This window comes from Strix aluco, chromosome 11 (assembly GCF_031877795.1).
Source record: "Strix aluco isolate bStrAlu1 chromosome 11, bStrAlu1.hap1, whole genome shotgun sequence".
Taxonomy (NCBI): domain Eukaryota; kingdom Metazoa; phylum Chordata; class Aves; order Strigiformes; family Strigidae; genus Strix; species Strix aluco.
The window spans coordinates 16,231,219-16,249,752 of record NC_133941.1 but is presented as its reverse complement, the minus strand read 5'-3'; the positions used below and the strand labels follow the sequence as shown (position 1 = coordinate 16,249,752).

At 35.6% G+C, this 18,534-nt stretch overlaps 1 protein-coding gene across 6 annotated transcripts in view; it reads left to right on the top strand.

Moving 5' to 3' along the window:
- The window catches only part of CACNA1D (calcium voltage-gated channel subunit alpha1 D), a 196,666-nt gene that overhangs the window by 145,350 nt on the left and 32,782 nt on the right, over positions 1 to 18,534 (top strand). For 3 of the 6 annotated variants that reach the window (XM_074836259.1, XM_074836260.1, XM_074836256.1), the window contains 9 exons: positions 9,004 to 9,042; positions 9,461 to 9,589; positions 10,325 to 10,390; positions 12,056 to 12,147; positions 13,474 to 13,633; positions 14,842 to 14,969; positions 15,083 to 15,179; positions 16,766 to 16,868; positions 17,983 to 18,084. In XM_074836259.1, the coding sequence (XP_074692360.1) occupies positions 9,004 to 9,042; positions 9,461 to 9,589; positions 10,325 to 10,390; positions 12,056 to 12,147; positions 13,474 to 13,633; positions 14,842 to 14,969; positions 15,083 to 15,179; positions 16,766 to 16,868; positions 17,983 to 18,084 (916 nt within the window). The remainder of the gene's footprint in view (positions 1 to 9,003; positions 9,043 to 9,460; positions 9,590 to 10,324; positions 10,391 to 12,055; positions 12,148 to 13,473; positions 13,634 to 14,841; positions 14,970 to 15,082; positions 15,180 to 16,765; positions 16,869 to 17,982; positions 18,085 to 18,534) is intronic. The other 3 variants (XM_074836261.1, XM_074836258.1, XM_074836257.1) reach the window with 1 other exon arrangement.

The following is an 18,534-nucleotide window of genomic DNA, read 5'->3' as shown; positions in this document are numbered from 1 at the left end:
CTCTGTCATATTTGGGGGAAGCAAATCCATCCTGTGGCTATCATTGACATTTAATTGAAACAGTTTTTCAGAGAAAACACATTTTAAAATTTATTTTCTGAAGTGGTTCATGTCAGGAGCCCAGTTCTTAGGATCACATTCCTCCAGTCAATAGCAGAAATTATACACATTACTCCATTTAGACAGTACCTTGATTTTGGAACTGTGAACACCATGATAATAAAGTTGCCCAGGAACATGGAATAGAAATTGTGTTTGAAAAAACCGATCTGTTCCAGGCATTCCAGGATGAGGGGGAAAGAAAAAAGAAAATGCATAATTCTCAAGTAAGACCTGTCTAGAAGACAGTTTTTGGCTTTCAGTGCGTTGTTCAGATCAGCAGACCACCTACTAGGAGCTTGGATTTGTCAGGCTGGTCTTGATTGAGGCCATGGTTTGATGAAGATTTCTTTTGGCATCTCCATGAGCTTAAGCAGCCTTCACCCACAGCCCTTCTTGCCCCCATAGCTGTGTGAGCTGTGCTTCCACAAGAGTTTGAGGACTTCACAGTTGGCTGGACAAGGTGCTGAGCACACAATATTGGCAGAAGTGTGGGCATGGTAGGGCAGAAATGAGTGGATAAGGCTGCTGCCAAAGGAAATTCTTATACTGTGCCCATACAGGTCTGCCTTCAGAGCATATTAGCATTGGCACAGACAACATCAATTAGTGGCAGTAGCTGCTGTTGAGAAACAGTGATGTTCATAGTTTTTAGTGTTCTTTGGTTCTAGTCTATTTGGTAAGCAGAGTAATACCTATTATAAATGCATTCCAACCAAATACAGAAAACAAATGTATTCTATTTATTTTTTTTAAGATGGTAGAATATCTTCAAGCATACACAGAGTCTATTAGACTTCAAATTTCTTAATAAAGCTGCAAATTCTACACTGCCATCTCAAAGAGTAAACATAATCAAAATAATTTAAAGGCTGATTCACCTTAAAATTCCTTCCTGATTTTATGCTAAACTGTGAGAATCTCATGACTGACTGCATTACTGGAAAGAATAATAAAGGAGTCATGTGATAACGTGAGAGCAGAAGGACCTTAGCCTGACCCTTAGATTTCAGACTGATTTTGTTCAGTTCTCAGCGGGTGATGGATCTTTCTATATGTGAACTGAAGGAACCTGAGCTGACAGGGAGGGTCGGTCAGCACAGAACTGCATTGTCCCATTGAGATGTTTCTCAAAGTATAATTACAGTTTGTGGAACAGATTTTTAAAAGCTGCTTCTAATTTGGTTTTGGGGTTTGGGGTTTTTTTGCTTGTTTTTGTTGGGATTTTTTTTTTCCACAAAACTTTGGATTTAGACTTTCAGCTCAAGTGTTTACAATTTATCCACTGTTTCCATTCACAGTAGTACTGGTGTAGATGACAGTAATATCTAAGGAGTGTAAAGACCAATCATTTAGAATAGCTTTCCCTAGTAACTGCAAAATGTTCTTGATTGTGAAGAGATTGAAAAACAGCTCAAATGTACTTCTGTGACTGTAGAAGATGTCCCTGTATTTAACACTGTATGGACAGTGTTAATTTGACAGCATTACTTGTAACTGATCACTGCTGAGCTTTCAACTGCGAAGAACACTGTCATTTTAGTAATTCACACAATTGTCTTGAAAATATTCTGGAGATCAAGTAGTGATTTTCAGGAAAAGTACACACCACAGTCAAGAACTAGCACTGTCATTTCTTAGTTTTTCATGCTATACTCACTGGAGAAAAAAGGCTCATCTCTGATGTCTTCTAGTACTGCACAGCAGACTGTTTGTATACTAAGTATTGTCTGTTTCTGGTCTGTTCCACTTTTTTGTGCTTTGTTTGTACAAGTCATTAATGTATTACAGTTTCAGTGTATTTCTGGGCTTGATTTCCCATTTTCATTATGAAACAGTGAGTGCTGCAGAATGTCCAGGGTAATTCTTAGATTTTTTATTACTTTTATTGTTTTGGTTCTACTGAATTATTCCTACTTCATTAGTTTTGTGTAAATTTCTAAAATCCAAATTCAGTATTTTAGAACCTTTTTCTTAATATTTTTTTGGCTTTCTGAATCGCACCATTCCACCTGTACTTTTAATCTAACACTGACAGTGATCCTGGGAAATCTACGGCCCTGCTAAGATGCTAACAAGACTTTGTTTTCAATGGGATAGCAAGCACAATTGAAATACCACCTGTGAAAATTCCCACTAAAGAAACTTCTTAAACTGAGGAAGCTCAGCCTAGTTTGAAGGGTGATCTGAAGCAGTGTAAATTGCTAGCACTAATGTAAAATCAGATATTGTTGCAGTTGTAACTGCACGAGGACAGCCATCTTAATTGATCAATGTAAAAGAAGACTTGAAAAAATGTGAATACCTAAAATAATGTACTCAAGATGAACTAAACATTCTTATAGGTTTGCATGTATAATTGCCTCATGCTGTGGAAACAACTCAGCATCATTCTGATAGTTTAGCTGTGTTCATTTAGACCAATTCCAAAGGCCAGCAAGTTCTTTTAGTATATAATGTGTTTGTATCTATCTGACCCATTTTTTCAAGAGTGGGTTGGACTTTCTAGTTACATATCAACGTGATTACAGTATTAAATTCTGGAAATTAAATGCCATCTCTTTATTTTGTTGTTCCTTTTCTTATTTTTTTTAACATTTTATAATAATGTATATGATGCCCTGAGGCTGATTCTTCTGATTCAATAACCTCCCGTTCACATATAATCCAGGAAATTACTGTTTTAAATATTTTTGGTGGCTGTGGAAATCAATGTTTAACGTGTTCAGCAATTTACAGGACTGCTCAGCATCCTTAAGGACTGGATTGGTGACCAGCTCCAGAAATGAACCACCTCAGAGCAACATATATTTTAGCAATACACTACTTTCTGTGATTGTTTTTTTTTAATTTACTCTGTCACTTAATATCCCTTCCTTTAACCAGTTCTTCTTTTATGAACCTAATTAGTTTTCATGTTCATTTTATTTTTAGAAATTTTTAGAGGCAAGTATATATAAGTAAATATATATATGGTATAGCAATAAAAAAAATTAAAAACACTACTAAAACATATATACTTACTTCTGGGTTTTGTGACCTTTTGTTTTCAAAAAGTTTCGCATGACACACAAGATCTTGTGTGGTCATAAAAATGGTTCCTTTTCAATTAAAAAAGCAGAGTAGTGATTGTGAGACACAAGATGTCAGTCCATTCTGGGAGATGGACATATATAACTTAAGACAATGAGAGGTAAATTGGAAATAAATTCTGAATAAATGAGTAAGTTCTTAAATGGAAATAACAGACAAGTTTCAGTCCAGCCTGACTATAGAAATTATCTTAGTTGTCACCTCAGGAACCATTTGGATGACTAGCACTGGATGACTTAGAGGCATGATCACATTGTTACAGTAGCAGTTACAAAAATTTTAATTCACATTTTTATTTAAGTTTCTTTTACCATTCACGTGCTGCCAAAATGTCAAGAAAGTAATGGAGAGTTCACTTTTCTTTTGTGCAAATGTTGAATGCAGTCCCTATGGGACTAATTTTATGTTTGAAGTTAAGTAAAATTCAAGTTCTTTACTGAAATAGGGCTTAAAGGAAGAGCATTGATATCTTCCTCCTGACCCCCTCAGGAAAACCTATTTGTCTTGAATCACCACTGTAAACACATGAGGCTTATTCAGTGCTTACACTACTGTAACAACTAACCGTGGTTAGTAGCAATATCATACATCAAAAAAATCTCTCCCAAAACCAGAATTGTCAAGGAGCAACATTCTTATCATTTCAGGGCTATGCAGTGCATCATGTTGACTTGTGAACAGTGGGATACTCTTTTTGTTTGCTAGACTGCTAGAGGAGTGTGTACTGGGAGGGCTGGTGCTTATTTTTATGTAGTTGTCCACTCACCTAGTAACTGGTGAACAGCTGATCTTGCTTGTGTGGAGGCTTGGATTAAGAACCTCTCATCTACTTCCTGTAAGAGAATTTGGATTCCGATTTTGCACAAAAACACTGCAATTCAGTTTGAATTCCACTTTATGCATCAGTATCATATGTTAGAACTTATGTTTTGTTGCTAGTAATTGATATTTTTGAATACTGCTAATATATTTTGTAGACTTTTGCAAATGTTTCTCTTTAGGCTTAAGGATAGGTCAGAAAAATACATTCTCATGGATTTGCTTTTCTTAGTATGAAGTCTTATTGCAATATGAAAGCTATACTGTGTTGCAATATTTAATTTGAAAACAGAAGTAAATTTCTGAGCTGCTTTCATGAAGGTGTTAATACTAATAATTTATTTACTTTATTGCATAACTGAATATTTATTGGTTATCATAATAATACCCTATGCCATCAACATCTTAATTATGAACTTAGAGTTTTAAATACATCTTTTACAAGAGAAAAGATACTTTTTTAATCTGCTCTGGGCATTTGGTTCATGTTGAACAGGGAATAATACAGAGAGCACTGATAAGACTGTGGAGAAAATTACTTGCTAGCACATTTTAATTCCAGTAATTCTCTGAACAAATTGTATATGTATATTCGTACATGCATACAGACACACATACACATTTCTGAAGATATTTTGGCAACCTGAATGCTTTTCTTTATATGTTATTGTCATCATATATATTTGTCATTGAGATGTTTACTTCTATATTTATAATCATGGCTACATCATTATTATGTGTTCATTTTGTTTTGGCATACTCTTGTACCCTTTGGCACAATCTGTAGAAAAGTATTTGACCAACACCATATACTAATATCCACTTGTTTTCACCATATTTATTTTTTCTTAAACACAGAGCTACAGTTTGCTTCCAATGCATGATGCAATCTGTTTCACACTGTTCACAGTTTTGACAATGAAGCTTTTTTCAGTTAGGATGTTTATTATAAACTTTTTTTACAATATGAAGAGTGTAATGAGGAGTTACTGTTTAGGAAATGTGCTATATTTTTCATAAGCAATAAAAAATACTTGACCAAAATTGGTAGCAGGTTGCAAACATTTTAATCAGTGAGTCAGAAATTTAAGTTGACCATTGGTTAGTCCTTTTTGAGGGTTGGGATTGTCTGGGGAAGAAAGCTGCTGTGTTGAACTTTAAGAAAAAAGAAAAATCACATGTTACTGCCTATTTGAAGTATTTAAGAATTGGCTTAAAATGACATAGCTATGAAATGCTTTGCTGAACTAGGCTCTCAGTGTAGCTGGCACATGGCAGACAGAAAAGGTAGAATAATTAAGGCAGTCTCTGTCCTCATTTACCTCATTGCAGTGCATCTGTTAGCCAAAGAGTGAGAGCAGACTTCTAGCAGTGATCCCAGAAGCACATCTGTCATCTTACAAATCATACAGTCCCACGGGGGACAAAAAAATCGTGATAATAACCAACCAGTCCCAAAGCATTTGGAACACGAGTAGTATTGGAATGATTGGTGGAAGGTGAGGGGAAAGAGGAGGTTGTAGGTAGATTGCCTGACTGGAGGAAATATTTTTACTTGCATTCTTGTCAGCAGCTGTCATCCAAAGGGACTCTGTCTCTGTTCAACCTGTCCTTTCCCTCAGTCTCAAGTCTATTCTAATACTTTCCCTACGTGTACATAATGTGCCACCTACTTGTGTGTGTACATGTCAAGTAATATTACTGAAGTTGCAAATAAGATGATGTGTTTGGGTAGTATATGTTTTTTCCTTATCTGTAGGAAGCAGACATTCTCTGTTATCGTCAGTCTGTCTGTTGTTACTGAAAATTGTGTTATCTTAATCTTAGTTTCCCAGGTCTTAGTATTTCTTCATGCTGGATGGACACACATAAACGTTAACTAACTGTCTCTTAGATGAGCATTTCCTGTATAAATAAGTATGACTAATGTTTTCTTTGTGGATATCACTATATTAGCTTCATTATAATTAGTATTAATAATATAAACCAAGCTGCTGTATTAGATAGAAATGCCAGAGAGGGTAAAAAATTAGATACACTCACTTTAAGATGTCACTACCCGGAACACTTGGCCAATGATGGGCAGAAGTTGGGTATTTTCAGCTCCAGTAGAAAAAGAATCCTCTAGTATCAGGAGTTCGTTTTCATTGTTTGTTTCTAGCATCTGTCTCCACCTTGGTATAAACAATAATTTATAGAGATGGATTTGTAGATTTACTTTTTGTGAACAGGGTGTTTTCCTTTTTCATTCCTGGCCTGCTCTTTCCAGTGTCCATAATTTATAATTTCTTGCATATGACATCCTAACACTTCCTAGTAGCAGCAGATCAGCCATCAGGAACAGGCAATTAGGACTGCTTAGTCCAAAGAAGCTGAGAAAAAGTGATTTATGAGAGGAATGTGCGTGACACAGTCCTGTGCATACACAAATACATTTAGTGCCATTCAGACCAAAAAAAAAAAAAAGTTGGGGGATTTTGTACTCATCATTCCTGAGCACATACAGTAGAACTGTTTACATAGTTTTGGTAATCTCATAATCTGGCTGTATTTTCAAAAATAAGAATTAAGTAATTATTAATTGTAGAAAAGTTTTTTCTCCACTGACTTTTCCTTTTGTGAGAGTTTTTTCATAACCAAATAATAATTCGTATTCCTCGTTACTTTTTTCTTTTGGAAAGCAATTAAAAAAAAATCTGTAGGACTAAAATACCTTTTTTCTGCTTTTATCCTATTACATATTACTATCCTAATTGTGTTCCTACTTATTTGGGGCCCAATCCTTCTCTGATAAAAACCAGCAGGAAAAACTTCCAAATGTAAAACCCAGCATTTCACTTCATTTTTTTTAGTGTCAATTTGTGATGATACTATAATCTGGTTTTTATCTGTCAAATACTTAATTTAATTTTTGATAATACAAAATATTGAATGCTGATTAAGTCATTTGCTCATTGATTAAGACAGTATCAAGCTCAGCATGAGTCAATCACCAGAGATTAATATGAAATTTCAGGCTTCATCTGAAGAAGGAATAATGAAACCCTTTTACTTTAAAAGTTTCAGATAAAGAGGGGTTTTTTCTGTACCAAAAAGTCAATAACAATGTTGGTTTGTGTACACTAGTACAGGTTTGTGATTGATGTAGGTAGACAGCTTTGCAAGATTGTTTCCGGTTTTTGTGATATTTTGACATTTATAATGTTTGTGATTATGAATTTCTCCGTAATCTATATTTTGATGGTTTTACTTCAAATTGTTGAAATATGCAGAGAATTTGTAATACAGAATGGTTTTTTATTTGCAGCATATCTTTTGTGTATTTTATATAAGTGCTTATAAAGCTTGGATGTTACAGCTGATTATACAAATAATGCTTACTGAAGTCTAATGAGGAGATCTGGGTTTCAGTTAATATTAATGCATTATTTTAGTAATAATCTCTTAAACAGTTTTAAAACTCTATTTCAGAAAATACTGATATCCTGGCAGGGCAGTACTGTATACATATGTAGATTGCACATAGTTGAACAGACGGTTACTTTTACTTCAGTTTCCCCTTGTGATATCTTTATATTATATAAGTTTTGAAAAAAGTAATAGATAAAACAATTAGTATTTTAATAAATACCACTAATGATCTGACTTTAACAAAGTACTATTTATTCTTGTTTTTTTACCACAGTATGTTTGTATAATATACTGCCAGTATTTTCAGCAGATTCAGCTTCTCTCTCAAGTTTTATCTTAGGTAACAGCAATACTTGAGATTTTACTCAATGCAGCATGGCATTGAGAGTATGTCTGCTGCATCTGCAATGTGTTGGAAGCAGCACTGAGGAGGCATCATGGTTATTGTTGCTATATGTGACAATATTTATTGAAAGGTGCCCCCTTAAAAGAAGGATATCTTAGGCAAGAGAGTAAGACCCATCACTTGGATTTAACATCAAGAATCCCATGTTTTTAAAGACACTTCCATTCAATTTGGGAAGAAGCTGCTTTGAATCTGTCAGTGCACAAGCAAGCATAGACAGTTGGTCCTTTAAGCTTTGCTAGCTGCTTTGCTAAGTGTCTGACCATTTAGGATATCAAAACAGTTTCTCTAAAGCCGGAGAGATAGAAACATTATAAAGAGAGAAGTGAGTTTCTTCTTCACAGGACAGAGTTTGGCTCTGTGAACAAGAAGTTGGAGTGTGACTCTCTCCTCCCTGAGGGTTGTACAGATCTGTTCCAAAAGGGTCAATCAAATCCTGAAGCCCTTTCTCCATGCCTAATCCTGTTACCTCAGCTCAGGTGTATGAGTACTTTGTAGATGGTGAGAGAGTACAAGTATTGGCTTCTCATTTGCACCTCTATGGGAGGGTTAGCCTTCATGTCATTGTGCTAAAAATGTTTGTCTATCACTTTGGCAGAGTGAAAATCTTTCCTTGTTAAACACTGCAAAACCCTATGCTCATCACTGAATTAACTCAAGGGAATTTGCTTTAAGGGAGCTCCTGATGTGATATAAAACACAATTACTTGAATATGGTTAGATTTCAGTGATGGGGTAATTAATCTTCAAAAAGAGCACAGCAGAAAAGGGACATTGAACGGCTAGTTTGATCCCAAAGCTTTGTTCTTGAGTTTTACTTAGGCTTACTGCTACAATTTCATGTAACCTGTGGAAGTCGATGGCTAATTTTGTTTGGCTTACATAGGAGCAGATATTTTATTTTGTATTTACTTCCTATTGAGTCTTTTAAACATGTTTTATACTAGCAGATTTTAGTATGAGTCAGCCAAAGTTTTAGTATGAGTCAGCAAACATGAAATGCTAAAGGGAAGGTTTTAATAAGGATATTAATGTTTTGTTAATTTTAATAAGGATATAATGTTTTGTTCATTTACATTTAGAAGTTAAAAATGTCCTTCCTTCTGTTTATGGTTAAGCTGATTTTGTTGATCTTTTATTTGATTTTAATATTTAATGTTCTTAATTTCTTAAAGCCAAAGCCAACTGAAACAGTCACAACTGATGAGTCTGGGGTAAGATTAGTAAACTGACCCCAGTGGTTTTACCTCTACTTGAGTTTATTATTTTTACCATGTCTATTTTCCACCAGTTTTTTCTGTATTTTTCATAACTGTCTTACTACAAAGGTGTTACGCAGTGGTTTGCATCCATTGTCAATGTAGTATTGAAGTCTACTACAAACAAACCCAGTATGATCCTTATTAACAAACCGGAAAACTTGGAAATGCATGTGACGTGTGAAGCATTTCTACAGATCCTGTGTTTTTAGCATGTGATTTTTCCTTTCATATCATGCTTATCAAGGTGAAAAGGTCCTCAAGATACATTTTCAAATCTTACCTATTCCACCTTTGCATTTGATGTTGTTTTTCTGGAAGTGTTGCATGTTTGAGTTTGTATTTGGTTTGACTTCTCCATGATGCTCTTCAGAACTCTGAAGACAGCGCTAGAATCTCCATCACTTTTTTCCGTCTCTTCCGGGTGATGAGGTTGGTGAAGCTGCTTAGCAGAGGAGAAGGAATCAGAACTTTACTGTGGACATTTATTAAGTCATTTCAGGTTAGCAAAATTTATTTAAATTTGCTTTATAATTGCAGCCATTTATACACCAAACTTTATGAAGCAATACCCTCTAGAGTGCAAAAAACATTAATTTTGAAATTCATGTTATCAATAATGACATATTTAAATATAATTGTATACTAATGCCAAAATAAACTCCACCAGTTACTTTAGTGAGTCCAAGGGTCATTCTTTGTCATTTAGTATTAACTGTTACCATGAGATTTCTACTGTACTTCATAAAAATTACTTGGTATATCTAAAAGGGATAGATTTGACACACACAGATCTCATACTTACACACATTTATTAGATGACTACAGAAGAGGAATTTAATCTATTTTTTTATATAATCTAATTTCATAAGTGTAACAAATAGATATTTGAGTCCTCGCTCCTGAAAACTCTCATGAATGTGAAGTTAATGGAACTCTATAACTATAGAAGGAAGTATCTTTGTGTTGTCAGAATCAGTAATGAAAATAAAATTAAAAACTGCTAAAGATGATTCTTCCCCCTGGATTGCTGGCAGAAATAATTTAAAATATAATGAAGCTTGGGTTCATTTTATGCAGCAAAATATTAAGAGTGACAGGTAATAACATTTTCAGCATTTGCATACAAAGAAAAACCTTGGAAAAGCCTGTGTTGTATAGAGAAATTATTTTTGTAAATGGAATTGAAATTATGATGTGAAATTACTAAAAGACACTGCACCTGTCCCCTTTCTAGGCTCTGCCTTATGTTGCCCTTCTGATAGCTATGCTGTTCTTCATCTATGCTGTCATTGGAATGCAGGTAATTATAGAATTTTTTTAGCATTAAACAAAAGTACAGTGTTGGCTACTTTGAGACTTGTTTGCTAAGATGTTTACTGAAACATTCTTTTGATAGTGGTGCTATATATAAGGCAGAGCTTTGAGTAACATAAAAATCTTTTTTTGGCTATAATTTTGGTAGTCAGAAAATCCAAAAAGATGCAAGAGCTTGGTGCGAGCTTATAGTATCTTTGCTGAAAGGAGCCACTCGTCTTCCATGTACTGTGAAGTTTATTCCTGTTCATGAATGTGTGAAAGAATGCATGGCTTTTTTTTACTACAGACTTATTTTGGGAATCAGGCATTAAAACTCCAGCTTTTTTTTTTTTTTTTTAAAGTCTTTCCCATATGAAAAGAATAGAACTAGGAAAAGAATCTAGCTAAGGATTTAGGCACAGCTGAGCCTGTGGTTAATCAAAAGTAGGATGTATGTACAAGATGTATGAGAACAGAAAGGATTTTGGTAACTTAAAATGTAAAAATGTGTTGTTGGGATGAAGGTGCCACTCCTCACACCAGCAGCAGCACTGTGAGGGCAGAATAGGTTCTCCAGTCTTAATAACTGGAGACAGCTAGATAGGAGAAACCTGTCAGGAGACTCTTGCTGAAATTCATACTACTGAGCCATTTCTAGCTGTTTGAGAGGGGGCTCCACAGACTGCAGGAAAGCCGCAGATAAGGGCACTGAGCACACACCTGTGACTGGGAGTGCGGTTTGAGTTCCATGGTAGTCTCTGTGCCACACGTGAGATCTGGTGTTTGCCTAAGGAGGTGCCTGAGGAACATGGCTGGGTGACCATCAACACTTTGGCAGAAGTTCCTGTTAGGTATCCTGAATTTGGGCTACAATTCTCTTTTTTTTCATTTTTCTTTTTTTTTTTTTTTCTTCTTGTCATAAGGCCTTAAGATAGCTCTGCATTCCGTAAAACTTTACAGATGTCTTCTTTTGTTCTCAGAGTTGTAATGTTCTTCAGATCAACACAAAGGGAGGTCCTAATTAAATGGGATGAGTAGAAGACATATGCTATAGAGAGTGGGTTTGCTTCCGGATTCTTTCTCTTCATCATTTATCCAAAAGCGACTTAACGTCCTTGCAGTCTAGACACATGTATACAGAGCACAGTGGCGTTAATCTCTCTAAATTAAGTAATAGCCTTCAGAAGATATAAATGGTGTTGGGGAAAAAGAATGGTCTTGTGGCCAAGGAATTGCAATTTAATTTTGATGAACAGAACTCATTTCCATCTCTGGCTGAGACAGAATGCTCAGATTCTCTGTGCTTTGGTTTCTGTCTTTGCATCACTTTTTCTCTGTTTAGATTTGAGGTTTTCAAGACATGGATTATTTCTTACTGCAAGTATGTTCAATATTTAGCACAGTAGGGCTTTAATATCAATAAAGGACTCTAGGTGCTAGTTCAAAACAAATAATGTTTTCTCACCTGAAATACAGGAATAAGTATTAGTATTATAATGGTTTATTGGTAACAAATTAAATGATTATCAGGAAAAATCTAAAGAGGGTAAAGAATGTGTATTTGTGGAAGTGTTTTTCATACACACTGAAGCAAGTTTAGATTGCAAGGGCTACAGCTTCTGACAGTACAGATCACTAGGATGAAAGTCAAAATCCTGTTTTATTGTAGGTATTTGGAAAAGTGGCCATGAGGGACAACAATCAGATAAATAGAAACAACAATTTTCAGACTTTTCCCCAAGCTGTGCTTCTTCTCTTCAGGTGAGTAAACCTTAACTCTTCCTTAATGTATCCCATTTCATTGATCTGTGAAAAATGTCTATAGCTCTTGTACCATGGATTTGTTCAAAATGTGTTTGCAAGTGAGAAACAATTTAACATAACAAGCACATTCTCTCTATAGCTGTATGCTGAATGTCCATTAGCACAGCAGAGTTCTAATCAGTTGATACAGACCTAAACTCATTACAGCTATTGCAAAACATCTCATTTGTCTTCAGGTAGAGCCCAAACATAGCCAGCTCTGATATCACTGTGTAGGTGTTGGGGAAGGTGAAAAAGACTGTGCCCTTACTGTAATCTTTCGAAGCACAGCTAGTATGGCACTTTGAAAAAAAAAAAAAAGGTTGTGCAAAGATAAATAAACTGTTCTTTACATTTGCTGAAGAGATGACAAGAAGTAGAAGGTATAACTTAGGGAAGGGAAATGTTGGATAAGCAGTAGGCAAAACTTTCTGATGGCAAAGGTAGCTAAATCTTCATGTAGGGGGATTGTGGAATCTCCATCATTAGAGATCTTAAGGGGTAAACATTTTCTGGGAATGCCTGAAAGTGTCCTGGAGCAAGGAGAGGGAATGACATGGAATAGGGATGCCCCTAAAGGTGACAACCTTGAGAGCTCTCTTGCCTGTGATTCTGGAACTCCACTTGGCTCCTATGCATTGTTACTACTCTGATTGGCAAAACTGGTAGGTCATTACTTATCTGAGACCAAGGGCATCCCCCAATGAGATCTGAGTCACTTTAGGCATGTAAAGACTTTTGCCTTTGAAACTAGGTAATGGACACAGCCCAAAATTTCATAAACATGTAGTTGCCTTCTAAATATTCAAAATCATGGGTCTGTGCACAGGCATTACTCAACTATACAAAAAAAAGCAACAGCAGATGTTAGAGACAAGCATTTCCTCAACCACGCTGAGGAAAAGGCAATTAATCTTTTATAAATATATACTTTCAACTTCTATGACAGGTTTTCATACACAACACTGCTTTCATACACAGCAGCTCCACTGCAATAAGTCTTTAACTTGTAAATTACAGTTTGGGGTTCAAATTTTTACATGCAAGCCTTTATGGTGTATTAGTCTACCTTATAAAATGTGTCCGCAACATCAGATCTATGCTTGTTTTTCCTGAAACATGATCTGTATTTTCTTAATTAGCTTGTGCTCTGAAAAGTTCACAATCTGTCTTCACATTTCTGCTTGTACCGCTTCAAGCATTCTGTCGGATCTTAATAAACTAATACATCTTTAATCCATTTTGATCAAATAATGCCTAATTTATCTTTGTGACCATATAAAGGTGTGCAACTGGAGAAGCCTGGCAGGAAATCATGCTGGCATGTTTGCCTGGAAAACGCTGTGATCCAGAATCTGATTATAATCCAGGGGAAGAATACACATGTGGAAGCAATTTTGCCATCATTTATTTCATCAGTTTTTACATGCTTTGTGCATTTTTGGTGAGTCTAGCTTGTGCTTATTAACAGAAACAAGCTTTGGCATTTTGACTTTCTTCTGAACTAAGAGAGTAGTGGGTTCAGAGAACGGTTGAAAATCCTGTATCTAAAATATTTTTGCAAGGTTTTTCTATACACAGTTCTAAATCCTGTATCTTCTACTGATTTTGACAATGGCAGTGGTGAAACATTAGAAGAAGTTGCCCAGAGAAGCTGTGGCTGCCCCCTCCCTGGAAGGGTTCAAGGCCAGGTTGGATGGGACTTTGGGCAACCTGGTCTAGTGGAAGGTGTCCCTGCCCAGGGCAGGGGGGTGGGACTAGATGAGCTTTAAGGTCCCTTTCAACCCAAACCATTCTGTGATTCTAAATTCTCATGTGCAAGAGAGTCTTCTGACTACATGTATGTAGGAGTGATTGGTTGCATGTTTGAAAGCTGAGTTAACAGTCTTTTAATCAGACATTATTTCATGCATTTCACAATATTATCATTAAATATTCATTAATAATAAAGCTGTAATTCCTTTGATTTACTAGTAATGCTATTTGAATTACTTAAATTTAGCAGAATTTGGATTCGTGTTCTCAAACTGTGGCAATAACCTTTCTTCTTTATCCATGGCATAATGGATTATTTGTTTTAAAATAATCTTTGAAAAATGTCTTTCCTCATTGCAGGTGTCTAGTCTAAACTGGTTGATTTGTTCTATTCACAGTGCTGTTCTCCTTGCAAAAGGAGAGCGGTCGAACAGAATTCTGTGAACTAATGTAAACATACACGTTCTGCTGTTCTGTATCATCTTCTGTGTTAACAAAACATATGCAGAACTCTTATTGTCATGACATAGAATCCTGTTAGTACAAAAGCTGTTTCCTGAGGTCTACACTGTGTCAAATACATTTATTGGATACATTCTTTAATTTGATGTAGCGGGATCTGGCAAATCAAGGAAGAGAAACAAAACCACGTTATAGCCTGTGTCAAAGACTGAACACTCTAAGATACAATCACACTCTTGTCATGTCATTATAGAGTTCCACTTAGTCAGTTAAATGGTTAGCAAGTATTTTCTGTGATATTTTATGTTATTTGCCAAACATAATTTATGAGATTTTGTTTGAATTCTTAACCTGCTACCTTATAAAATTATCTATTGAATAATTTTTAAAAATTTCAAAATAATTAAGGCAGATTGTTCTTAATTACTTTTTTAGATTATAAACTTATTTGTGGCTGTCATTATGGATAATTTTGATTATTTGACACGTGACTGGTCTATTCTGGGTCCCCATCATTTGGATGAGTTCAAAAGGATATGGTCAGAATATGACCCTGAAGCAAAGTAAGTTAGATGATTTCTCTGATAAGATTTATCCAGTAAAAACAATAAAGCAGAGCGTAGTATATTTTTGGGGAATGGATGTATGTTTTGTAACTGATGTGTGTTGGTTCTAGGGGAAGGATAAAGCATCTTGATGTGGTTACATTACTGAGACGTATTCAGCCACCACTTGGTTTTGGCAAATTATGCCCTCACCGAGTGGCCTGTAAGGTAGGTGTTACCCTATTTACTTCCCAGGTTTCTCTCACAGTTCATTCATTCATTCATTCATTCAGTTCTGCCCTGTATGTGTCACATATGCACAGTATTCCTCTCTGTTCACAAGGTCTCCTTCACTCTCAAGTTTTCTCCTTTTTTTGCAGACTTAACTTAAACCAGCAAAATTAGTGTAATTTCTTCCAGTGTGCTCATGTAAAATTCTTCACAGAACATCAAAATGAAAGGGGTCAGTCTGTAAATCTATCTCTAGTCTATTATTGTCACGTATATGAACTACCTCATCCCAGCATTTCTGGTGATCCAGTGTCACAAGCAAGACTACTTCAAACCACTGACACTTCTGATTTCTCTCAGTCCCAGGGAGAAGAGAGTGGTTGTTTACTTTAATTGACAATTGTTTTGATACAGTACTTTTACAATCGCATTCACGAGAAGTTTGCTGCACATGAAACATAGAAATGAGATTGAAGGGTGGGGACTGCAAGATGAAAAACAAAGCTGAAGTGAATAACGGTGTGCAATACAATATGTAGCAGCGAGTGAGAAGACTGAAAATTAAAGGGAATTTAAAATGATGTAGAATTTGTCAGGCACAATATGTAATTTAGATGAGGATTAATTGAATTTCAATATAAAAGTTGAAAAGCAACACAAAGGAGATGAATAATTATTATGTTATTTGTGGACTTCAGAACTATGGATATTGTGGGTTTAGCAACTTCAGTAAGAATAAGATCAAGCCTTTTAATTAAAGGATTGCTACAACAGCACTGTCATTTGGATTTCTTTTATATCTCTTTGATAAATAAGTTGACATATAAAACACTGGGTTCAAATGGAATGCCACAAGGCTTACTTAAAACAAACCTATATCTATATGTTAAGATAAATTATCTAATTGAGTAATGCTTTTAAACTAGAATAGAAGAAAATCCAAGTCAGACATCAGGAAAAGATTTTGATAGATAGTGTTCTGACAGACAGAATCACAGCAATACGCTCTCTGAAAGATGAATACTCTAATGCAAAGCTAGACTAATTCAAAGAGGAGAGCTGCTTTCACACTAATTCAGTGTTAACAGCATAAGAGTTGCATGTCGTCACTGAACAGTTACCTGAGAAATGAATCAGCTTATACAAGACAGACCTGGTGCTGTGGTTCTTCATGGAGCAGGAGGCGGGAGGTAGCCATGGGAAACCTGGAACGTGACTGCGACTGGAGCACATGCTCTTAGATAACTGCGTTTGTCCTTAATACCTGCATAGTGTGACTTACAGTCGTAGCTGAGGACTGGGCTTCAGTGTCTGCAAATTAACTCAATAAATAGCTCATGAAAACTACTGGACAGTTTTAGGTTTTATATAAGCCTGCATGTGATTAATAACAGAAAGAAGTGATATTGTGTGGTTATATGCAGCTGGGATGGAAGACTCAACTTTTTTTGAAGACATGTAGTTTTTATGCCTCTCAGTGGATATTATTCTTTGAATACATCAGCTTTGCAGAAATGAGCGTTACAGGAGGTTTCTTTCAAGCAAAGTCACATCAAAATTTGTTTTCCTTTTCTCATTTACAGAGGTTAGTAGCCATGAATATGCCACTAAACAGTGATGGAACCGTCATGTTCAATGCTACTTTGTTTGCTTTGGTTAGGACTGCTCTAAAAATAAAAACAGAAGGTAAGGTTCTTAGCCGTAAAGCCTTTGCTGCACTTCTCAGAAGGTACAATGAGGAAAAGTTACAATTTAATTTATTCATTTTGTTGGACATGAGTAAGGCTGCCTTAGTCTCACTGGATTTGGTTGGTTTTTTGGATCATGGGTTGTATTCACTGTTGCTAGGAATGATTTGCTAGAAAATGAAAGGAAAGTGGTAGTGAGGCCAGAGCCCAAGAAATCTCAGAAATTATTATATACTTTTATCTGGTCAGATAAAACCATGTAGCAGTGGCATAACAGGAGTTCTAGTGCAAGGAGTGAATGAGTTCCCCTTTCTATCCAACCAAGATGTTCCTTCCTCAATACTCTTTAATGTGGTGCCTTGAATCCCACATTGGTGCAACTGCAGATTTTGCTTTCAACATCCCCAGTTTGGTTGAGGCCAGTTCTGACTGGCTTGAATGGATTTCTGTCATTTGGATCAGAGAGGGAAAAGTTTTTTAAAATAGTAGTATGTTTCAAAGAATTTTACTTTCTATTTTCATATATTTTTTCATTATTTTACCATCTTTTTCTACTTTCTGTTCCATGTCTTCTGCCATTCTCAGCAGAATTTGAGTTCCACTGCCAATAACAAGCTGATTAGATTAAGCTCCCTCAGGCATTGCTGTGGCTTAGGTGAGCACTGCAAGAGATGAAAAACTGCTCAGTAGTCAGTTCCCTGAACTTTCAAGCCTGTACAACTGAGTAATTACCATGATTAAACAAATAAAGGCTCAGCTTTGGACCAAGAAAGAAGCGACTTGCAAAGAGCAAGTCATCACTTTCTGCACAATTTAGGTGGAAGTTATTAAGCAGTGACAAGAGTAGAGCCAAGATCTGTAAATTATGGTTGACCTCTGCAGTACTCCAGAGACTGATTTGAAAGCCCCAGGAGCTCACAGTGTCTTACACCCTTTCTTCTCTTTAGTTGTTTTAGTATTGTTATTTGCTACTTCTTGTAGTTTAGGCTTGGTGCAAAGCACCCTTATCACTGCCTTTATTTGTATACAGCTAATTAATATCCAAAGGATCATTCATTGCAGCTGGTTGAGACATAATTGCCATCTTCCATTTTTCTATTTCATTGCCACAGGTAATCTAGAGCAAGCAAATGAAGAACTTAGAGCAGTTATAAAGAAAATATGGAAGAAAACAAGCATGAAATTACTTGACCAAGTTGTCCCTCCAGCTGGCGGTCAGTCTGATAAACTTTGTAATATGCTATTCTCTGTGCATTTTGGTCTTTCTTGATTGTTAGCAACCAAAGGAATAAAATTACTAAATTTTGCAATTATGATTTCATTAAAGGGACAACAAACAATAACAATATAAATATTGAGAAAACTATATCCTGTTACACCAGATAATACATATAGGATTGATAAGTACAACTTCCTTAGACGAAAAAGAGAGGAAAATGTTATGCTTATTTTCTTGCTTGAAAAAAATACCTTATTAGACCTAAATCTAATCTTGATTTCAAGTCATTCAGCAAAGTAAATTAAACTTAGTTTCTGATTTCAATGCATTAAGCAAAATAACATGTTTTATACTAATTAAGCTTGACAATGTACACTACATTATAGCTTATATCCTTGTATATGTTGAATACTTCTGGGAGAATCCTAAAAAAATGTAATTGCCA